At 42.0% G+C, this 25,401-nt stretch overlaps 1 protein-coding gene across 1 annotated transcript in view; it reads right to left on the minus strand.

Moving 5' to 3' along the window:
* spock1 (SPARC (osteonectin), cwcv and kazal like domains proteoglycan 1) overlaps positions 1 to 25,401 on the minus strand; it is a 138,926-nt gene that overhangs the window by 22,117 nt on the left and 91,408 nt on the right. Inside the window, exon 7 of the mRNA XM_077005851.1 lies at positions 19,558 to 19,672. Within this exon, the coding sequence (XP_076861966.1) occupies positions 19,558 to 19,672 (115 nt within the window). The remainder of the gene's footprint in view (positions 1 to 19,557; positions 19,673 to 25,401) is intronic.

Here is a 25,401-nt window from a genome sequence, read left to right on the forward strand (position 1 = left end):
AGGCAGAGCAAAAACACTACGAGGAGGCGGGTGAGCAGTGTATCTGAAGACGAAGAAGGCAGCATTTCTGAAGGCCTGTCATGGCGTGGAGAGAGAACTTCTACAGAGGCAGCTGGAGGCTGGGAGGTGAAGAATCATGCTCTGCTTTCTGGAGTCGTCCTTGTTTTCCTTCGACTCCTCAGATTCCAGGGTAGGTGCTCCATGTTTGCTGTGATTACTGGCTGAACGGCAAGGACGCATTTGGTCAGGACCATTACCTGTCTGTGTACCTGGGTATGTTAATCAGACGCACGCATGGCCCTGGGCCGAAGAAACAAATCCAAACAGCACAGCAACCGTCGCTCGGCCTAGTGTTTCGTGGTTTTTTTTTTTTATTTAAAAAACATCTGCACAGCTCTACATCAAACAGCAGAGTGAAACTGACATCACTGTAATTGTGGAGCCAACAGTGCAGATGTGAGGCCTTCACTCTCTGCCAAAATGCCACATACACTGAAGGCACAAACTAAACTGAACCGAACCAAACAGAATGTATAAACTGAACTAAACCAAACTGAATGTATAAACTGAACTAAACCAAACTGAATGTGTAAGCTGAACCGAACCAAACTGAATGTGTAAACTGAACCGAACCAAACTGAATGTGTAACCTGAACCGAACCAAACTGAATGTGTAACCTGAACCGAACCAAACTGAATGTATAAACTGAACTGAACCAAACTGAATGTATAAACTGAACTAAACCAAACTGAATGTGTAAACTAGGGGTGACCTGCAATAGTCGCTGATTCGACTATAGTCGACTATGAACGTCATAGTCCAATGTACCATTCTAACTGCATGGGGGTGCCCAAGGATGCAGCTAAGCATTAGTTGTTACATGAAATGTCTTTGTTTTCGTTATATATAGCCTTTTGTCAAATAAAATTATCCTAATTTCTGTTAATATTTAAAAATTATGTTTGCCCATTAACAATAGGCATCTTCCTTACTACACATTCATAAATCACACCCTTCCCTTGCACAATCCAAACGAGCGGAGCTGAACAAGCTACAGAATACGCAGCATCTGCCGAGATTATAATGGCTTCAAAAAAACTACAAAAGCAGGGCTCTCAAGTTTTGGATTCATGTCAGAGTGTGAGAGTTGTTGACGGGGGGTGGCGAACGTAAGTTGTTGAGCGCGGTGGGGGTTTGTATATCGCGATCGATCGCCAGTGGAGGGCGACATAGATATGGAGGTAAATAAACTAGATTTTTTTTTCTCGCCGTGTGAAATCGGAAGTGTGGCGTGTGAAGACGGTCAAATGCGTGTGTCACACGCTCAATGCGTGTGTCACACGCTCAATGCGTGTGTCACACGCTCAATGCGTGTGTCACACGCTCAATGCGTGTGTCACACGCTCAATTCGTGAGACTTGAGAGGCCTGCAAAAGTATTTTGAAAAAGATAAAGATGAATCAAACAAAGTAAAGTGCAAGTTATGTCATCAACGTGTTTCATTTCGCACGACAACAACCAAGATGGCATACCATTTAAAACGCGTAAGGCGAAAAAAAACAGTTCAGCCGTTTGTCGTTTCGGTCGTCGTCGCGTCTCGTCTCGAAATAAGTAAATAAATAAAAGCTGAATAAAGTCAACCTACCGTGTTTATTCATTTATCTGAGTGTTTTAGGTTTTTACTTTGAAGAGGAAAAAAGTCCTGAATGAGAACGGGATCCCGTTTAAGGTGCTCTAAATAAAAAAAATAAAAATAAACCTGATTCGACTATTAGTCGACTAAAGGGAAAGGCTGACGAATCAGATTCGACTATGAAAATCCTTAGTTGAATACACCCCTAGTGTAAACTGAACCGAACCAAACTGAATGTATAAACTGAACTAAACCAAAATTAATGTATAAACTGAACTGAACCAGAGTCCTCTTGTTTAATTCAAAACAAAACATAAATTAGATTATACAGAGGAATGTGAAGGTCTATACCAGTGGTTCCCAAACTTTTTCTGCCGTGCCCCCCTTTAGTAGATGAGAATATTTTTGCGCCCCCCCTACACCCCCCCCCCCCCCCCATATTGACTAGGGATGTGTTGAAAACTTACAAAAACAATAGGTTCACAACTTTGGTCAAACATGAAAAAAATTAACTGCAAGAAACATTTTAAATGGTTCAAGAATTCTAAATGTAATTTAAAATAAATAAGGAGATGAAATAAGAGAAACAGCAATACATATGCGGCTAGTTTGCAAGCGCAGACATCACGCAGAGCACAAAGCATGTAACGGCCAGAAATATGTGTACTGTCTCTTTAAGGGAGCGAGTTGAGCGTGCGTATGGAATATTGTTTTTTTAGCTTTCCGCCGTAGACCGAGTCAGACCACTGCTCTTTAATTTATTTCTGTAAGTAACGCATTAAATGAGCTTTGGACAACTCACCAGTTCATGTATGAACAGTGAAGTATTGCTGGAGCCCAGGTTTATTTAGGTCAACCAGCAAATAAACGGACTAAGTGGAATACCACCAGCGCGAGTATTAGGGTTGAACTAACTCCGAAAAGCAAGCAATACAAGCATATAATTAGAGTGAATAGATCTGTTTTTATGGATCGGTCACATTGTCCCCGATACCCGATCTAGAATTTTTTCAGATATTAATATCGGAATCGGTGCATCCCTAATATTGACACATGTGCACGTTTTACTTTCAAGCTCCGCGCCCCCCCTGCAATAGCTCCGCGCCCCACCTAGGGGGCGCGCCCCCCACTTTGGGAACCACTGGTCTATACCACATGTACGCATTAAAAGTATTAATGGACTACATTTACCAGCTACAGATCATTCTGTCTGGCCACAGGGCTCACTTTAGTTCATGCATCTTTAAGAGTAAGTAGCTTAACGAGCAGAAACACTGCAGCTGTGTGGCAGGCCTGTGGATGTCTTTGACCACTTATATGTTATTGTGCACTTACACTGCTAGAACAGGCACAGGTGTAACCGCCGTCTTCCGGTCTCAGGCTTCGAATCGGTTTGGTTCTTTCTGATCAAGATCAAGATGCAGCAGATAAATCTCTCATGAGGAATGTGAAAAGCTGTCCAGCAAAAATCTTACACACACACACACAAAATTGTAAGTCTGTCAGGGGCTCTTGTTTCCCCTATGTGACTGACATTCACATCATAAATGCCTTTTTCGCCTCTCAAACTAACCAACCCTTCTACCTAACATCTCCACTGAATCCCTCTGTATTACTGAATGGATTATTTTCACTCGATGTGTGTACTGCCAGTGTCTCTGCCTCTCTCTCTGCTGATAACTGATAACTGCACTGAGTTTGCTTGGACTCCCTAAAATGTATATATAATGTTCTAGGTAAACATTCTCAGCTGTTGATCTAAAACTCGTCTTCATATCGTATCACTGTAGAAATCTTCACGCTGCCTTCTTAATCGTGTACACACAATTAAATTTTTATTCATTGTTGGCTAATGAATGACAAAATTCATTTACATAGTCTCAAAAGAAGCATTGTCAGGCCTCTGCAGAAGAGAAGAATCTCGAGTGAGTCGTGAGTGGTTAGCATGACAGACCAATATTTGACACTTCATTTCTTGGTGTAAGTATTTGAGAAGGTGGTTTTCAAAGTGTTCAACGATTATCTTGGCTCATATGGAATTTTCCTGTCTGGCTTTTAGGCCTTTCATTGCACATCTCTTAAGGGATTCAACTCACATAGCCTCTACAACCTCATTCTTCAGGACCTCAAAGCTGCTTTGGACCCAGCTGACCATGAGATTTGACTTGACTGGCTTTAAAAGTAGGTGGGTCTCTCTGTCACAGTATTAAACTAGGAGGGTCTCTCTGTCACAGTATTAAACTAGGAGGGTCTCTCTGTCACAGTATTAAAGTGGTTCAAATCCTTCTTAAGTGTTCCTGATTACTACCCTGCACATTTACGAACTGCACAGTATCCTGAGTTGTCCTGAAAGGGTTGATTGTGCGTGCTTCATTATTTAATCTATATATGGTTATTCTAGCTGGTATAATCAATAGGCACAACAGTGGCTTCCATCAGTAACCAGCCAACACCCAGATATATTCTTCTAGAGCATCTGGATCTATAGGATCCCTACGTGATGTCTCAGAACTTCCTGCTTTTCTTTTTTTTTACTTTAATTTTTATTAATTTTTTTTTACATCCACATACAGTATTACAGGCATAAAGAACTTCCTGCTTTTCAACAAAGATTATGTAGAGATTTGAAAATGTGGCTTAGATGAGAAATTTGGGGCCAGACTCATAAAACGTGGTGGTAACTGATCTATGCCATGCAAAATGTGTGACAGGATATTTAATACCTATTCATAAAGTTCATAGAGTGTTGTTAATTAGTGTACCTTTGTCAACCTACTGTTGTAGGAAAGTCACCTGTGCCCTTGGTAAATGAGGCCATACATATTAAAGATCCCTGCCAAGAGACAGATGACTGACCCCAGTAATGAGACCAGTGGTACAATGAAAACTGTCAGTTACATAAAAATGTAACGCATTTGTACCTTTTGCCAAGATGGGAACTGTGTGGTTGTGCTGTGCTGATGAATTTAGTGCTTCTTCCAAATCTGTATCTCCAGTCTACATCTATGGTTTCTTCTTCTGTAATACTTACATTTGCATTTCTTATGGCAACAGTTTGTGGTGTTCTGAGATCCTGCAAGCCATCTTCCACTCCTGCTATTGGGTGCACTCCTGCTATTGTGTGCACTCTTGCCATAGGGTGCACTCCTGTTATTGTGTGCACTCTTGCCATAGGGTGCACTCCTGTTATTGCAACTGCAACTTGCACCATCATGCTCACTCCAAGCAGACCAGACATGTTAGCTAGATGGATTTGTTAGCTAGAATTATGCATATTTGACCTAACATTGTCAGAATACAGCTCATCCAGTCCACACAGGCATCTTGCAGGGCCATTTACCATCAGACAGGTTCAGACTGTCGTTTCTCCAGAGCGGTGTTCCATCATGAATTTCATACATTGTATGCAAATGAGGACAAAATTCAGGAGCATCATATATCACACAAATGGTAAATTACACTGACAATCCACATTTATGAATGAGGAAATGTGTTACCATGGCACCATTTGCTGCTAATGTCACGCTAAATCTGGCGGGAGGCTTTATGAATTTGGCTGATAGTTGTTTGTTTGGACTGTTTGCCTGTGAAGATCAAAAGCTACATCACAATCCTTGACAGTGACCTCAAACTTGTTTCAAAGACCATATTAGTGAGGTGTGTAAAACAGCACATCACCTCTGTAACATCTCTAAAGTGCATGAGTTTATCTCCATTGCAACCAGTGAAAAACTCATGCATGCATTTGTTTTAACTAGGCTAGGTTATTACAACTCTCTCCTATTTGGTCTACCCAAGGGCTCCGTTCATAATCTGCAACAGGTTGTGAAAACCACTGGAAGGACTCGGCATGGGGGATCACACCCACACCCTGTGCCCCCCACTGTCTCACCATGGCCTTCACTGCTCTCTTACCCCAGCAGTCTGAGGGGCAGATATCGTCTACAGACTCATAACTCTTTCGTTTCGAATCCGGAGACGTTGGGCAAACTCAGCGGATATAGCCTGTAGATACTGGGGTGTGGGATTACAGTTCTGAAGTTCTGAGTCCAGTTTGCAACATTAGCACTTTAAAAAATTGTTCAGAAGCTCCAGATCTTTTCACCGTAAGACAATTTTGACATAGTTTTTGCAGTTGTTCTATTCCTTTCTTTTCTTCCTCTACGCACGCAAGTGTGTTTTAAAACATGTATATGTATCATCAACATTATTATTGTTGTTGTTACCCACAGTAATACTCACTGAATGGATTGTTTTCATTGTATGCGTGTGCTATACATGCAGTATCAATGTAGTTTATTAAGGACTCGTTCCATCACTGAATTTAAAACAGAGCAAACACTGGACCAGGTTCTTATTGAAAAAACTGAGGTTAATACTTCCCAAGATAAAATGTGTGTGCGTGGGTGTGTGTGCGTGCAGGCTAGTGTGAACGTGCATAGTGATTATCTGTTTCTAAAGCATACTCGGGCCAAAATAATCTCTTCTCTAATGGAGGCTAAATGAGTTGGATTTAGCCTGATTCAATTAGGAATAAAGCGTACCAACAGGATATACAGAGCACGATGACCTGAACGTGGGAGAGCAGGCAAGGGAGATTGTTTTAAATGTCTAATTAGACTGGCTCTGAATCCACTCAGCTCAAAAGCCTCCTCCTGCTCTGCTCAGCGGTTCCTGCGGTGTCCAGATTAAAGCGCCCCTCCCCCTCCCCGTGCATTAATAAGGCACGTGGACACAGCTGGGGCCTGGGCAACCCACACAGGAGCTGTGACCTGACTTTATTCCAGCAGTACAGATCTGGACTGCCCGTAAAAACACATACACTCCTGCGCCACATATCTGACACCGTGTGTGACCTTTTACTGTGCACCTTTTATTAATGCTGTTATTATGATGGCTGTTTTGATTTATGGATGGAATAAGACTGAGGTTGCCATGGGTATGTGTGTTTGTCTCCAGGCTGTTGTTGGGGCAACAGGTGCTGTACACAGAGGTGCGCACCCATGCTCACGACAAGACATGTCAAAGGGTCGTGCAGGTTAACTCTCCACTGTCATGCACCTGAACGCACCTGAGGCTCCATATGGGGTTCACACACACACACACACACACACACACACACACACGCAAACACATATACACACACACACGTACACACACGTGCGCGCACACACACACAAACACACACACACACACGCAAACACGCAAACACATATACACACACGTACACACACGCGCGCGCACACACACACAACACACACACACACACACACACACACACACACACACACACACACACACACACACAGTCTTATAATCCTGTTTATGTCTCTTTTTAGAAACAGGCATGTTTCTAGAGTGTTCTAGAAAGCACTCTCTGATGATGCACTGTAGATGAACTCTGATTACGAGGTGGGCAGGGAAACAGGAGGATAGACTTTACAATGAAAAACTGCTTTGTATTGGTGGGGGGGGGGGCACTATAATTAATGAAACTAATGATAACTCCAGATGAACAGTTACACTGGGTCACGTGTCAGAGTATATCACTTACTTGCCTTCACAAGTGTCAAGTCATTTCAGAAACCAGATCTCTGTTGATCTCATGAAATCTCACCCACTCTCAAAGAAATTACACTTCTTCAAGCAAATCTCAGACTGAAAAAAACAGACGGTTGCCCTCTAAAAAGCTCCATATACTGAATGTGAACACTTATTGTCATATCCAAGCACTATTGAATGCTGTATGACAAAGTGAAAGATTACCACCATTTTGACTGTATGGGATGTTGAGGCCTTTGCCTCAGGGTTGAGTCCTTTCCTCCAGGCAACTCACATCACTTTGGGCAAAAAGGCTCATTGTGTCAGACTGTAAAACAGAGGCAGTACAAGACAGATGTGTCCATGTATTCAATAGAGCCGTTGAATGAGCACATTTGCAGTACACAGCTCCGATTAGCAAAGTTCATTTGCTTGCTGATAATGAACCATCTGTTCCCTTAAGCTAATCATCTTCTCAAGTAGCATTGATTAACTGAACACTTAAATGGTAAATAAATGGAGTGGTGTTAATTTAATATACTTTTTTGGTATTTGAAATGTCTGCCATTTAAATTCTTTATATATTAAAGTGTGTAAGGAATGGTACAGAATAACACTACTTAGCATACAGCAGGCAAGCGGTGTTCATTACTTTGAGTAACTGCACACAAATCGTAAAAGTTATCAAGAATCTTTGCTATAGTATCGTGCGGCATTTTCATGGAGAGTAGATAATTGTCAGTTGTCTGGTTAAAGCTGGTTATGCCAGTGGCTACGTTTACATGCAGCCTAATAATTTGTTAATAATCTGAGTAATGGCTCTCAGATGGACTATGTAGATGATGTAGATGAATAATTAGCCATGTAATGCTAATATCTGACGTCACTATCACTAATTTAAAACCTTACATATTTTGTGTGTGGACATTGTTTGTGGTGTTTGTGGACATTTACACCATTCAGCTTGATAGCAGCCAGGAAGCTGACAGCAGAGGAGACAGCGTCCATGATTCAAACTTTAAAAGACTTAAAAACAGCAAACCAACAAACTGTTCAGACAAATACGTGGGCAAATGAGTGACAGTGAGTCCACATGATCTCTAGGGCACAGTGATGTCATTTTAATTTCTTGAGTACAAGTCCCATTTCCAGAAAAGTTGGGACTTTATATGACTACAATAAAAACGAAAAAATGTTTGTTTTCTTTGATAAATCTAATTGTAGTTTGTCCCAAAGAACACAAAAAAAACAAAACAAAACTATAAAAACAATTGAAAGTGATGCTTGCAACAAACACCATAAATATTGGAAGAGAGACAAAACAATACTATGGTTATCCAAGCAACACTGAAGGCAACACTGTTCTGGAAGCTTCCCCAGTTATCAGTTTAACTGGTAACAGGTGAGGCCATCAAGACAGAGAGCTTGCACCAGTGGCACAGTCTCACAATCAAGGATGGATTTCACAATGCATGACTGCAAAAAATGTAGGTCTTTCACTATCTACAGTTCATAATATCATAAAATGATTCAGGGAGTCGGGGGAAATCTCGGTGTGTAAAGGCCAAGGGTGGAAACCGCTGGTGAGTAAGTGTGACCATTGAGCCCTCGGGCGGTAATGTTTGAGAAACCGTCATGCTAGCATGGGGGACATGGCCACACAGGCTCGGGAGTCCATAACATCATCATCTAATGCGGTTGGCTGCTGTGTTGAGAAATGCAACCTGGAGCTGTGTAATACAAAGAAGACAAAGTATGTTCATTTTGCTCAGAAATGTCATCTGAAGTCATCCGACGTGGACTAAAACTGTTGTGTGGTCATATGAACAAAAAAAAAATGGATGTTAAATTCTACGTGCCAAAGATTATTAAGATCATCCAGACTGTTACCAATGAAAAGTGCAAAAAACAGCAGCTGTGATGTCATGGTGGTGCCAACAGTATGGGTATGGGTATATGGGTATATGTATATGAGGTATGGGTATATGGTTATATGTATATGAGGTATGGGTATATGGGTATATGGTTATATAGGTACAGGCATACTGGTACATGGGTATATGGATATGGGTATATGTATATGATGTATGGGTATATGGTTATATAGGTACGGGCATATTGGTGCATGGATATATGGGTATATGGATATGGGTATATGTATATGACATATGGGTATATGGTTATATAGGTATGGGCATATTGGTACATGGGTAATTGGGTATATGGATATGGGTATATGTATATGAGGTATGGGTATATTGGTATATGGTTATATAGGTATGGGCATATTGGTACTAGGGTTGCAACGGTATGAGATTTTCACGGTATGATAACCGTCTCAGAAAATACCGCGGTATCACGGTTATCACGGTATCACAGTTAGTTTGTATATTATTAAAAGATACACTGACCCTTAAAGAAATTACAACAAGTTATTTTTGTTCAATTAACTATTTATTGTAGAAACCTGGAACTATTGTATACAAAATGTGTCCTTTAAAAAAATAAGCTGTACACATGTTTATATAAATACTGCAAAATTAGAGAAACCTAAATCATGGATTTCAGTACAATTATTTAAGTTTAAATTATTTAATATCTGATAAACTCAGCCGGGGTCGCTGTCTGATCAACAACTGTTGTAAACGTCCGTTGTACTTCCAAGTTAGAATATAACCAGATACTGCAGGAAGAGAGGATTTATTTCTGACATGATCCTCACAATAGAGATTTCTATTTTAAGGCTTTCACACTGAGTCTGGTTTTAACATATCAAAAACAGGCACGTTAGAATTTGAAAATGAACGCATGTAAATTAATGGCGTCTTTCACATCCAGTGAAAGAAAGGACCTTAAAAAGCTAGGTTTATACTTTCACTAGTGACCGTAGCTCGCGACTCCGCACAGTTCTTTTGTCTTACGTTAACAAATACGAGCCTCTTGTAATTCCAGGACGAAACGTGAGAGAACGTGAAGACGTTAAGATTGGGCGTTTTGGAAATAAACAACCATTAAATAATGTGATTAAATAAGCGAATTATTTCGAGTAAATTTATAAATATTTAACTTAATTAAGTTTAAGGTGCTGGGAAATATTGAAACGGACCTTTAAAGTTACGTACAAGTACTTTAATTCCACCTTATAAAGGTGTATGAACCCTGCAAACATGACTTTGTTCATTGCGCTGAGGCGCAGCGCGCGCAAAGTTACAAAATTCGAGAGGTGCACGACCTCGCGAATCGACAGCGCGCGAGACCAAGTATGTCCGGGCGGAGCCACCGCGATTACGTCATTTTCGCCGCTGATTTTAGTTTAGCTTTTTTTTGTTAAAAAATGTGTTAAGTCTGATGCACTTTCTGCCATTCTCACCGCTGTGTGCGGAGTAGCTGAACCGGAGCGGAGTTGCGCATGCGCGGGTCAGTTTCTCCGCTGGCTTGCTTTTTACCGGTAATAAGCAAACGCACACGATATGATAACCGTGCATTTTAATACCGTGGTATACCGTGAAACCGGTTACCGCTGCAACCCTAATTGGTACATGGGTATATTGGTACATATTGGTATATGGGCGTATTGGTACAACCCATTTATATAGGTTATCTGCATATACAAAGGTCCCACTGATGCAGAGTCTTTTCCTGGTATTTTGGAGAGCTGGCGTCAGGGTGACGTCCTTTCCCGGGAGCTCAATTTTTCTTTCAGTATGACAATGCCAGGCCTCGTTCCAGAGTTTCAGCTGCGTGGCTCCGTAGACGTAGCGTGTGTGCTGGCCCTGCCCGCCTTACAACTTTTCTGGACATGGTCATTAGATACACCAGCGTCAGATGAACACTCAGGTAGTCACGTGTCGTAGGCTACTGCTGTTCGTCTCACTCTGGCTGGACCTGCTTGCTGCTTGTTGTCATGGTAACAAGTACACTAAGTGGTGCTCTATGCATGCAAATATTTTTTGATCTGATTAGTTGTAGATTGTATGCAAACAGAGATTTTCGCAAGACTTTAATAGAGTGTGCATATAAACAGCTCAGTCATAATCTATAATCAGAATAAATTCAATCGGATTGGCAGAAGTCTCTGCATGTAAACACAGCCACTGTAAAATCTTTAAATCAGTGAATGAATAACAAACAGCACGTGCATTTGTACCAGTGTTATGGATTTTCTCAGGGAAGTGTTTGACTAATGAGAGTAGTTTAGTTAACGCTACAGCAAATCCAACCCCCTGCCTCTTTTTCTAAGACTTTATTGGTGGCTAATTGAAAGAAAGACGGCAAACCGGCATTGGCTAAATTAATCTCATTCTGGAGGATGTGTAGTTTTCTGTGTGTGTGTGTGTGTGTGTGTGTGTGTGTGTGTGTGTGTGTGTGTGTGTGTGTGTGTGTATGTGTGTGTGTGTGTGTGTGTGTGTGTGTGTGTGTGTGTGTGTGTGTGTGTGTGTGTGTGTGTGTGTGTGTGTGTGTGTGTGTGTGTGTGTGTGTGTGTGTGTGTGTGAACCCAGGTGTTGTGGTATAGCCATATGAGGGTAAGGGAATGGAAGGACCCCCAGTACATCCTGCACACACTGCTCATATATGTTAGGCTGGGTGGTGTGGTAATTAAACCCCCTTCCCTCTGTAAGCGCTTCTTTAAGATTGGAGAATCTATTCTAGACTTCAGAACATAACTCTCTAGAGTGAAGGAGTGACAGGACCCGTGTGCAGTTCCTCACTTGGGAAGAGAGGAGGGGACTGATGGAACGCTTCCAGAACATTCTTAGGTGAACAATGAATTGAGAGATAAAAAGAATGAGGACAAGATGGAGGAAAAGTAAATGTTTGGTGTGCTTCACTTCCTGCCACAGAAAATGAGGCATACACACATACACACACACCCATGCACACACAAACTATTGAGTGCTACCAAGAAAACTGGCTATGTGAACAGTACAAATCAGCCAGCTATCTCCCTATTGTACATGCAAGTGTGAATAAATGCACAGACACACACACACACTCATAAACCCTTTCACAGATGTTCTATTAAACTCATCACATTCTTCAAATATTTGCTCCTGCAGTTTCATAGTTAGGAATGTAAAGCCCATAGGCGGTGCTGCCCTGCCCCAGTGAACACTACTCCACCCATGAGACAATGGGGACATGTGAGAATATGTATGTCTGTGCATATAGGAAATATGAACAATAAGTACATCGTATGCATGTGTATAATGTCCATCCATCCTCCTCCCAGTAGGACACACCCAGAATGCCTCACCAGGGAAGCACCCAGGGGGCATCTGGACCAGATGCCCGAACTACCTCCTCTGACTTCTCTCCACATGGAGGAGCAGTGGCTCCACTCCGAGTATCTCCCGGATGACCGTACTCCTCACCGTACTAAGGGAGAGTACAGACACCCTGTGGTGGGAATTCATTTCAGCTGCTTGTAATCGCGATCTCATTCTTTAAGTTGCTACCCAGAACTCGTGGCTATAGGTATGTATAATGTTTATAAAGTGTTTGCCTTCATGACAGATATTTGGGTATCACACGAAATTATAGAAACACACCATTACAGGCGAAGCAGTGGTATTTTTATAGTCATCACAAAAAGTCAACATGGCCCTCGTTAAACCGACCCAAACTCATTGGATAATGTGATGATTCTACCAGAGTCTGATGGAGAAATTGCATAGTTATGACTGCATATGTGGAATGAAATGATTACTACATGATTTATGATGCTGAAATACAGCTGAGCCAGCTGTACTTAACGTGTCATAACTAATTCCATCCCTACCTTGTGAAATTTTAGGCAAACATATGTAGGGAGATTCCAGTGTACCTAAACCTTATAGCTCACAATCATTTCACAGTGGTTCTAAATATGGAGCGACACAAATATGCTATTTCTGTGATGCACTGTTGTGCTTAGTTCAGCTATTTGAACCGTGAGATGGGAAACACGATAATACGCCTGGGAAGAGGCTAATTAATCATCACATCCACTTCCTCCCAGAACCTCTGTGAAAAGGGACCACAGAACATCCCTGTGTTATACGCCCCTGTGTTCTACGCCCCTGTGTTCTACGCCCCTGTGTTATACGCCCCTGTGTTATATGCCCCAGAGTTCTATGCCCCTGTGTTCTACAACCCAGTGTTCTCTGCCCCAGTGTTCTATGTGTCTGTGTTCTATGCAGATGTGTTGCACATGCCTGTGTTCTATGGACTTGTGTTCTACGCACATATGTTCCGTGTGCCTGTGTTTTATGAATGAAATGTGTTATTTGGACAAGATCTCACAACCTTGCATTTCATCGGCACTTTCTTCAAATTCTGTTACACACATACAGTGTGAGTTCTAGTGGGGAAAAGTAATAGACAACAGTTGAAATTATTTTTCAATTCAGCGCTATTTGTATAATGCTTTACACAATAAATGTGACAAAGTGGATGGAGACTGCCTAAAGCAAGGTCTTGGTTTTGTTTGGCTGTTTCTTTGATCAGTTGGTCTTTAAGGCCAGGCATTCAGAGAGTTGTTCTCTCGGAGGTGAACTATACACAACAGATCAGAGCAGATCTGGTCACATCAGCTTAGAAGCTCAAATTTCATCAGAAAACACCACCTCACATCCCAATAAAAATGAAAAAAAGTCTTATTTTGTGTGACATTATTATACTGCCTGAGACGATATCTGACTCGCCCTGTTTAATCCTTGATACACACACACACACACACTCACACACACACTCACACACACACAGGGGAGAAGGTCTTTGTAGGCCAAACATATGATTAGAGACTTAATCTAACAGAAGTGTTCATTAATAATTCTGGCTGGCAGTCAAAGAAAGTGGAAAGAGAGAGAGAGAGAGAGAGAGAGAGAGAGAGAGAGAGAGAGAGAGAGAGAGTAAGTAGGAGAACAAGAGAGAGAATGAAACAAGAGAGAGCAGTAATTTTTCACATCATACGATGGCTAACAGGGAGAGAGCTGATAAGAATGAATCGTTAATTAATTAGCACCAATTTCCTTTTTGTCTCTGTTAAGTTTCATGGTGCTGAATGGACTCTAAACCCCCATTTCCTCTTTTTAATTGCTGAAGACTACAATCCATAAGACACCCATTGAGGGTTTAAGTGTGAGTGTGTATGTGTGTGTTTGTATACACTTCTATCATTAATTTTCTTGGAGGGCTTATGCCTTTTGAATGGGATTATTGTGGCCTGCAGATGATTTAAATGAAAAATTGAAAATATGAGCTTTGCGTGTGTATACACAGACCTCCCCTCCACCACTGAAACCACACATACTGGCTTGAGGACAGACAAAGTTTGTACAAACTGCCTTGAACTGTGGGTAGTCGGTGCAAAGACCAGAAATGTTTCTGGAGAATTATTAAATCATTAAATCTTTGTTAAGAAGTTTGTTTTAGCTGTTTCATCACCTTCATATGATGTGGATATCCCAGTGTTACACACACACACACACACACACACACACACACACACACACACACACACACACACACACACACACACACACACACACAACCCTTCTCTTTGGATATCTTTCAGGAAGCTGGGAGACATAATGACATTACATGGAAATAAAGAATAAAGGCATTAGGTGAATGTGACCATGTTATGATGCTGTAAAGTGAATTAAAACCTCACACATGCATGCGTGTGCACCCACAATTTATATCTATCATTACTTTAAGCTCAAAGGATCTACAGCTGAACTGAAAATAAAGAAAGTCGACTGATTTCTGTCTGCCTGTATCTGTCTTTCAGTCTTTCTGTATGAATCTCTCCAGCTCCCTCTCTTAAAACACACACACATCTGGATGCACATCAGAGCATTAAATGTGTTTAAATATGTTTAATGGACATGTTCATACTGCTGTGCACTCTATTTACATCCCTAAAATAGAAGTGACCAAAATACAAACGCAACACACACACACACACACACACCCACAGCCAAACCCACAACACACACACCCCCATCTGCACCCAAGCACGCATCTCTCCATAACACACATGCTCACATCTGCACTCACGCACCCCCCCCCCCCCATGCACAAACCCACATGTACACCCACGTACACAAACTTTAATAAGAACAGATGATGTCAGCGCACACACATAAATACAGCAAATGTTTATTATTCATATTGAAGTTTCTTTTTTAGACACTGAATTAAGAAAAATCACTGTGTGACAGAATTATTTTTTCAAATCATACCCTATGTACACACACACACACGCGCGCACACACACGAGCACACACGAGCACACACACACACACACACACACACACACACACACACACACACACACACACACACACTGTATCATTTCTGATTTGTTTATTATGTAGAATTTCCTTCTGTTGTTCATATTGCTTTGCTACTTTTCACTTCATATTATGTCCCTTCTTCTCTCAGTCCCTTCACTACAAACACACCTCTCCACACACACTGCACCACCATCCAGTGCCATGATGAGATTACACACACCAGCAAGACAGAGAATGACAGAAGGAAAGACAGGAAAACAGAGCAATATGGAGAACACCTCTGAACAGATCACATTCCCCAGATATGCACACGCATGCAGGCGCATAAACAAACACACAGCGAGTTGAAGAGTGAAGGCGAGCTAATGACTGAACTAATGTGTGTTCAGAGGAGAGAAAGTGTGAGTAATGAGCTCAAGAAACAGAAGGAGATGAAGGGAGAGACGGAGAGTAGAGACAGGAGAAGAGGAGGGAGGAATGAGAGAGGAGAGACAGCAGGGATGAGAGGAGTGAGAGAGAGGAGAAACTGCAGGGGTGAGAAATGAGAGACAGCAGGGATGAGAGGAGAGGAGTGAGACAGGAGAGACAGCAAAAGTGAGAGGAGTGAGACAGGAGAGACAGCAAGAGTGAGAGGAGTGAGACAGGAGAGACAGCAGGAGTGAGAGGAGTGAGACAGGAGAGACAGCGGGAGTGAGAGGAGTGAGAGAGGAGAGCAGGAGTGAGAGGAGTGAGAGAGAGACAGCAGGAGTGAGAGAGGAGAGACAGCAGGAGTGAGAGGAGTGATAGAGACAGCAGGAGTGAAAGGAGTGAGAGGAGAGATCAGGAGTGAGAGAAGACATAGATGATGTGGAGTTAGAGAGAGAGTGAGGGACAGAGGGAGAGTGAGAGAGAGAGTGAGGGAGAGAGGACCACCTCATTGTCTTATCTCCCCTTCTACATCTCTCACTCTCTCTTTCTGTCACATAATTTTTTCACTTGATGTATTCTGATTTATCCAGCTCACGCAAAGCTTTTCCAATTAAAGATCTTGTCAGTGCTTGCAGTCCATTAAAATATAGACATTATGACATCCCTATCACACACACCCCATTCCTGCAGACACCTCATCACCCAACAGGGGAGAGACAGAAAGAGAGACAGAGAGGTACACACACCCCACCAAGCAGTCATGTGTTCAAATATTTGATGTTACACAAACACATAACTTTAAGAAAGCAGAGGAGGAAGGAGAAGGGTGCTAATAAGTGCTGCGCCCCCTACAGGCCACCTGAGGGGCTCCCCACAAACTAGCAGCTACTGCTGTTGCCATGGCAACCTCCCTCAAAAATATGCAAATAACCTGACTTCTGATGGCTGCCCACCTTGTGTTGTGATCTTGTTTTGATCATAACCCCCCACTCCCCCCTTGTTTATTTATTTATTTTGCAAGGTGTGGAAATTATTAACAAAACCACTGTAGCACAGCCTTCCTTGAGAAGAACAGCACACGGAGGACATGTCCAGCAGCAGAAAGTGGCTAGACACAGTCGAACACAGTCAGACACAGCCAAACACAGTCAGACACAGCTAAACACAGTCAGACATAGCCAAACACAGTCAGACATAGCCAAACACAGCCAGGGCCCATGTGGAAGTGAGAGTCACTGTGGACGTCTGATTCAGCAGCTTGGAATGTTTTTTTTTTTCACACCCAGACCCCAGTCAGTCTGCAGACTTACACAGAGCACTGGCAATGGAGATGTTAGGGAGAGAGAGAGAGAGAGAGAGAGAGAGAGAGAGAGAGAGAGAGAGAGAGAGAGAGAGAGAGAGAGAGAGAGAGACAGAGAGACAGAGAGAGACAGAGAGAGACAGAGAGAGACAGAGAGAGAGAGAGAGAGAGAGAGAGAGAGAGAGATGTTGGTTTTCATTCTACATATAACTCAGATGTCTATCAGATCACTTGCGGCAAATATCTGTGTACAGGCACAAGAGATGGTGAATGTAAATTTTAACGCACGCACGCACACACACACACACACACACAAACACCCTCGCGCACACACTCGCGCGCACACGCGCACACACACACATATACTTGGGAGGTTATTTCTTAAAATAGTCTCATCATCAAAGCTTGCACTAATTCAGCAAACCACATACAAGGATCATGCACATGTCTGATAGAAACTGAATTCACTCTCACTTGCCCCCCGCCCTCCCCCACGCTACCTCTACTAGACTCCTTCTTTGACCTTGTTCCTGTGCAGCGCAACTCAGTGTTTGAAACTTTTTCATTTACCATTTACTGCCACTAACCATCGCCTCAGGGCACAGTGCCCAACACACACACACACACACACATACATACACAAACACTCAGGAACACTCTCACACACACACACACACACACACACACACACACACACATACATACACAAACACTCAGGAACACTCTCTCTCTCACACACACACACACACACACACACACACACACACACACACACACACACAGCAAAACAGCTAAAGTCAGCAGAGAGTTGTAGTCCCTTTGCTGTATGCTGTATAAATCCTCCCATAGTTCAACTTCAACACACCAGGAGAACTTCAGTTCCCAACCCACACTCCTCTTTCTAAAAGTATTTTTAACCTCAGATTATTATTAATGCATGGGTTAAAGCAAGAAATTTTCATTTGACTGAAAATTTTTCCTGGCAAAAGACAATGCTAGCAATTACTGAAAATGTGGTGTAGTTGGGACACGACCTCTTTTGCCTAATTCTACACAATAAACACATTTATAAAGTATATTTATCTAAACAGCCTGTGTAAGGAGAGAAGAGAGAATCTATGAAGTGACAAAATGCAACACCTGAGCAATAAATGTACATAAATCTGGGGGTCCTCTTCAGAAAACTATTTAAAGATCAAGTCAAATTTAGTGAATCCTGGTGAGTTTTAAAAGGTATGAAGCTCTCTTGTTTTTATCAAATTCACTATTCACAAAAACATAAGCCGTAAGATTACCTGCTTTAAGTAGGTATGTTACAAAAAAATTACACTGGATAGAGCTTTTAAATACAAACAGAACAAAACCATCCATGTTAAGCCTGGTTTAAGCCATTATATTTGACCGAAATTTTCGGGCGCCGAAAATGACGTAATCGCGCTGGCTCCACCCGTGCGCGAGAGCCTCGCGTGCTGGTGATTCGCAAGGTCGTGCACCTCTCGAATTTTGTAACTTCGCACGCGCCGCGCCTCAGCACAATGAACAAAGTCATGTTTGCAGGGTTCATACACCTTTATAAGGTGGAATTAAAGCACTTGCACGTCACTTTCAAGGTCCATTTCAACACGTTTTCAATGTTACATTTAATTAAGTTAAATATTTATACATATACTCGAAATGATTCGAAATAATTCGCTTTTTATCACATTTTTTAATGGTTGTTTATTTTCAAAACACCCAATCTTAATGTCTTCACGTTCTCTCATGTTTCCTGGAATTACAAGAGGCTCGTATTTGTTAACGTAATGCAAGAAAACTGTTCAGTCAGACAGATATTTGTTGTGAAACGAAGTAGTTACAATTTCAACATTTTAAAGTACTTTAGCCTAAATTCCAGCACTTTTCAAACCTGGAACACATAGCAACATTAAAATTCTCCTGTTTTTGAGCGGTGTTTCTTTATACTACCACATATCGTTTCGGACAAGACTGCAAAAAGAATGTGACGCGTCAACTAGCCTCCGCCGTTCGCGCAAGTTTGCACGAGGTGTACAGAGTCGCGCGCTACGGTCACGTCAGGCAGGAGGGAGGTCACTTTTCTACATAATGTCCGTAAATCTGAAGGCGGAATGACCCGCAAGTCAATCAAATGACACCGCCGTCATCCATCCAGCGCTGATGAGCGCCAGTGAGAATCATATTTCGGCCACAAAAGATAGCACGCACGCGCGTGTGGTTTATTATGATTTGACGGATTTTTTCCCCAAAAAAATCAAATGACGGAAATCCGTCGTAGTGACGGAGAACTTTAACCCATGTATTAATGATTAATGCCAAAACTCAGACTTATTAGGAATCATATACCAGATAAACACATAAAATATGCAGAACTCACCGTTCTTTTCGCTGTGTGGTTTTCTGACGTCGTGTCCAGGCAGACAGGGACACGGGCCCTCACACCTCACTGAGATGCTCTTGCTGGAAATGCAAGCCTGGAACTCCAGTTTACACTGGGAGGAGACAGAGACATGGGGACATATGGGTAATGTAGTCCTGTTACTCACTCACGAGTGCTACTTTCAAACATAATTTTCAGTTTTATATATTACATAAAAGCAATATTTCGCGATTCATGGATATTACAAAGCTAGTCCGAAATGAGTCCTAACCATCATCCTCATCCTCACATCCTGCTCTTCCTCCATGCACACACCTACCTATACGCACCTGACTAAATTATGCCCTGCACTCACCTTATTATGAGCGTTTAGTATTATTATTATTATTATTATTAATATTTATTAGAAACACAAATGGTAGTATACATTTAGTGATTACAGTCCAGACGTTTCTCATCACGTAAGTGGGGAGTGTAATACATAATTCAAAAGCTTCTACTAAAGTTTGAAGTATTTATCCATTCAGGACATGTAGCACCAGAGAATTGAAAAGAAAAGAAAAAAAAACAGAAATGATTTACCCAGTCATGCAAAACGCAATTAAATTAAAATGTAAGGCGTTACAAGAATGCGATTCCATCATTATTCAAGCTCCATATCCTGATAGAGAAACAAGATGGATTTTATGTTCAGACTTTTTAATTTAATCTAAAATTTTATATTAATTATGCTTCAAAACTCTAAAACAGTTCTATATTAACATACCTTAGTCGATCACACTGACTTCATCTTACAAACAGGCTGAAGTACACTGAGTTTTGCTAAATGATTGCATATGTAATAGATTAACATGTAACATGCAGGATACACGTAACATGTAAGAGACGAGCAGGCGTGTAAGGGATTAACATGTGGGAAGTTAACATACAACCTGTAGGTCATGTGTACATTGTGCTCTCCTGCAGGCGTGGCCACAGACGGCCCGTGGTACCTGTAGCTCAGCTGTAGTAGCACTCACACCCGCGTGTCTCACTGACTGGCTTATTCCAGTCAGTCTGGCTGACTGTAGCTGGTTGGTTTTATTCAACCATATTATAAAGGGGCGTAGCTGCTGCTTGGATTATTAGAGCAGTTTTACACAAGTGACCCAGAGTGCAGCAGGAGACACACCAGCTGAGGTTGAATTATGTTTTGGCAGCTTTGTGAGAGCTTTGGAAAAGGCTATGGGATGTCTGTTGATGCAAATGTGTCCTACCTCTCTGACATATCACACACACCCAATGACATATCACACACACACAATCAGACATGTTACATTTCATAGGACCCGATTTACATTTTTTTTTTCATCACAGCACTGCAATTACTAGAGTATGTATGTGCCTATGTATGTATGCGTGTGTGTGTGTGTGTGTGTGTGTGTATGTATGCAAGAGTAAATGTGTGCGAGTGTGTGTGTATGTATGTGTTTATGTTTGTGTCTATGTATGTATTTATGTATGTGTGTATGTACGTATATGTGTGTGTGTGTGTGTGTGTGTGTGTGTGTGTGTACAGTATGTGTGTATGTGTGTGTGTGTATGTGTGTGTGTGTATGTGTATGTGTGTGTGTGTAGACTGAGATCTTTGAGGTTGTTCCTGGGATCTGCTGGTCCATTCTCCCAGTGTAGACGTCATAGCCTCTAGAGCTCCGATTACCATGGGAACCACTATTGCCTTGACCTTCCACATTTCTCAAGCTTTTGTGTTCCTTGTTCCTGATGTTCCCATTACATGGGATTGTTACATCCATCACTCCAGTCCTCTTCTACTGTTTGTCCATCACTACAGTCCTCTTCTTCTGTTTGTCCATCACTACAGTCCTCTTCTACTGTTTGTCCATCACTACAGTCCTCTTCTACTGTTTGTCCATCTCTCTAGTCCTCTTCTACTGTTTGTCCATCACTCCAGTCCTCTTCTACTGTTTGTCCATCTCTCTAGTCCTCTTCTACTGTTTGTCCATCACTCCAGTCCTCTTCTACTGTTTGTCCATCACTACAGTCCTCTTCTACTGTTTGTCCATCTCTCTAGTCCTCTTCTACTGTTTGTCCATCACTACAGTCCTCTTCTACTGTTTGTCCATCGCTACAGTCCTCTTCTACTGTTTGTCCATCTCTCTAGTCCTCTTCTACTGTTTGTCCATCACTACAGTCCTCTTCTACTGTTTGTCCATCTCTCTAGTCCTCTTCTACTGTTTGTCCATCGCTACAGTCCTCTTCTACTGTTTGTCCATCACTACAGTCCTCTTCTACTGTTTGTCCATCACTCCAGTCCTCTTCTACTGTTTGTCCATCACTCCAGTCCTTTTCTACTGTTTGTCCATCACTACAGTCCTCTTCTACTGTTTGTCCATCACTACAGTCCTCTTCTTCTGTTTGTCCATCACTACAGTCCTCTTCTACTGTTTGTCCATCTCTCTAGTCCTCTTCTACTGTTTGTCCATCACTCCAGTCCTTTTCTACTGTTTGTCCATCACTACAGTCCTCTTCTACTGTTTGTCCATCACTACAGTCCTCTTCTACTGTTTGTCCATCACTCCAGTCCAGTAGCGAACCGTGACCTTTAAACCTGGGCCCGCTACCCCCCCCCCTCCCCCCCGAAATTTTTTTTTTCCTTTCTTAATAAACTAAATAAAGAAAAACTGAGACGACAGTACAGCTTTAAAAACGCAATAAACAATAATATCTGTACTAGATAACATCTTAAGCAAAATAAGTTTCCAAACAAAATAAGGTTCACAGCTCCGTGGTTCTCGGAAGCGGAATATGTAAACAACGCGCACGAGGACGTCAAAGGGATGAATCGAAACTAGCTAGCGATGGTGCTAACGACAGCTAGCGTCGCCACAGCGGGCGGAAATTATCATACAGTTAAGCCCGCCCACTAAGAGAGAAGATATGATTGGTCAATTTTGCTGTCATTTGAAACTGGTATTGCGCTGAATTATAACTGCCAGGCCCTCTGTAAACGAACAGCGGGCATCACAGTCCTGATAGGGGGAGACACAGGCTCACAGGCTTCCACTCAACCCCTCACCTTCCAACACAGATTGAATAGACACGGGTGAATATTTTATTTGCTTATATTTTTGTAATTGTTTAGATGTCGAATGTCAAACTGTAAGTAGATAAAATAAAATTGGATAATTATATATATAATGCTTTAAGAATATTTTAGGCCCTCTGAGAGGGCGTAGAGGGCCCTGACGGTTCCCCACTGCTCCAGTCCTCTTCTACTGTTTGTCCATCACTCCAGTCCTCTTCTACTGTTTGTCCATCACTCCAGTCCTCTTCTACTGTTTGTCCATCACTACAGTCCTCTTCTACTGTTTGTCCATCACTACAGTCCTTTTCTTCTGTTTGTCCATCACTACAGTCCTCTTCGACTGTTTGTCCATCTCTCTAGTCCTCTTCTACTGTTTGTCCATCACTACAGTCCTCTTCTACTGTTTGTCCATCACTACAGTCCTCTTCTACTGTTTGTCCATCACTACAGTCCTCTTCTTCTGTTTGTCCATCACTACAGTCCTCTTCTACTGTTTGTCCATCTCTCTAGTCCTCTTCTACTGTTTGTCCATCACTACAGTCCTCTTCTACTGTTTGTCCATCACTACAGTCCTCTTCTTCTGTTTGTCCATCGCTACAGTCCTCTTCTACTGTTTGTCCATCTCTCTAGTCCTCTTCTACTGTTTGTCCATCACTACAGTCCTCTTCTACTGTTTGTCCATCTCTCTAGTCCTCTTCTACTGTTTGTCCATCGCTACAGTCCTCTTCTACTGTTTGTCCATCACTACAGTCCTCTTCTACTGTTTGTCCATCACTCCAGTCCTCTTCTACTGTTTGTCCATCACTACAGTCCTCTTCTACTGTTTGTCCATCACTACAGTCCTCTTCTTCTGTTTGTCCATCACTACAGTCCTCTTCTACTGTTTGTCCATCACTACAGTCCTCTTCTACTGTTTGTCCATCACTCCAGTCCTCTTCTACTGTTTGTCCATCACTACAGTCCTCTTCTACTGTTTGTCCATCTCTCTAGTCCTCTTCTACTGTTTGTCCATCACTACAGTCCTCTTCTTCTGTTTGTCCATCACTACAGTCCTCTTCTACTGTTTGTCCATCACTACAGTCCTCTTCTGCTGTTTGTCCATCACTACAGTCCTCTTCTGCTGTTTGTCCATCACTACAGTCCTCTTCTTCTGTTTGTCCATCACTACAGTCCTCTTCTACTGTTTGTCCATGTCTCTAGTCCTCTTCTACTGTTTGTCCATCACTACAGTCCTCTTCTACTGTTTGTCCATCACTACAGTCCTCTTCTTCTGTTTGTCCATCACTACAGTCCTCTTCTTCTGTTTGTCCATCACTACAGTCCTCTTCTGCTGTTTGTCCATCACTACAGTCCTCTTTTACTGTTTGTCCATCACTACAGTCCTCTTCTTCTGTTTGTCCATCACTACAGTCCTCTTTTACTGTTTGTCCATCACTACTATGTCCGGTTGGTTAGCCATTACCATTCTGTCATTCTGTATGTGGAAGTCAAACAGGATCTTAGCACATTCTCCACCACTTTTAGGGGTGTGTCCCATTTTGACTGCAGAACGTCCATCCCACACTCAGCACAGGTGTTTCTGCATACTAGGTTTCTTTATACTATGTTTCTGCATACTATGTTTCTTTATACTATGTTTTTTTATACTACATGGTTATGTATGCCCTGCCTGCTAGCAACTTGCACCCTGCTGTTAAGTGCTGGATTGTCTCTGGGGCATCTTTGAACAACCTGCATTCTCAGGACTTGTCTCACTCTTTGTGTACACACACACACACACACACACACACACACACACACACACACACACACACACACACACACACACACACACACACACACACACACACACACACAACTCTGGTTACAGTATCCTTGGAGAGTACATGCATCCATTAATAGCACAAGGTAGTACAGTAGCTAAATAATGCTTTGTCTGCAACTAAAGCTTACCTTAACTTCAACCTTAGTAAGCAGAAAAGGAGTCTTCTGGCTCTTTTAGTTTGTCAGATAAAGCTGCATGTCCCTTTGGAAAGCCACCAAAAGTCTCCATCAGGTAAAATGTTTTCCTGCTATGATCAGGACATATTCTCCCTACCAAACTCTACATCACATACAAACACAGTGTACACAGTAATGCAAACACACACAAATACGGGTACAAAACTAAACACTCAGATAACGAACAATCAACAAGGCAATGTAGAAACGTGGAAAATCCTATGAAATATTTAGCTGAAAAAAATACAGCGTGATGGGTTTTTAGCCGGCTGTGGTCCTCCTGAAATGATTACAGCATGACAGGTGCGTCTACAGCAGGCAGACAACTGGCGCTGACACACAGAGAAAAACTAAATGCTGAACTGAACTTTTGATTGACATGTGATAGCCAGACTGAATGCAAATGTCAAAATATATGTATTTTTAAATAATTGAGTTTGACAGATTCATGAAGAGTGAAAAACCCAGGACTGGTTTGAAAAAATGAGGGTCACCCAAACACTGATTTGCCCATGAAAGTGTAAATTTTTATAACTGAAATTATATATATATATGATTGAGTGAAACTTGCAAAACATTTGTGTGACTGAGGAATCTATGCTGCATGGATCAGAAGATACTGGAGATGAAAGCACTATATTGTACACTGAAGCACTGTAGCGCCACCTATAGGCCAGGGGTCTTGGCCTGGGCTTGCCTGAGCAGTGGTTCCGATTCTGGTCTTTCTTTAATTTTCAGGCCTTTGCTACCCATTT

Source organism: Brachyhypopomus gauderio, chromosome 5, assembly GCF_052324685.1.
Source record: "Brachyhypopomus gauderio isolate BG-103 chromosome 5, BGAUD_0.2, whole genome shotgun sequence".
Taxonomy (NCBI): Eukaryota; Metazoa; Chordata; class Actinopteri; order Gymnotiformes; family Hypopomidae; genus Brachyhypopomus; species Brachyhypopomus gauderio.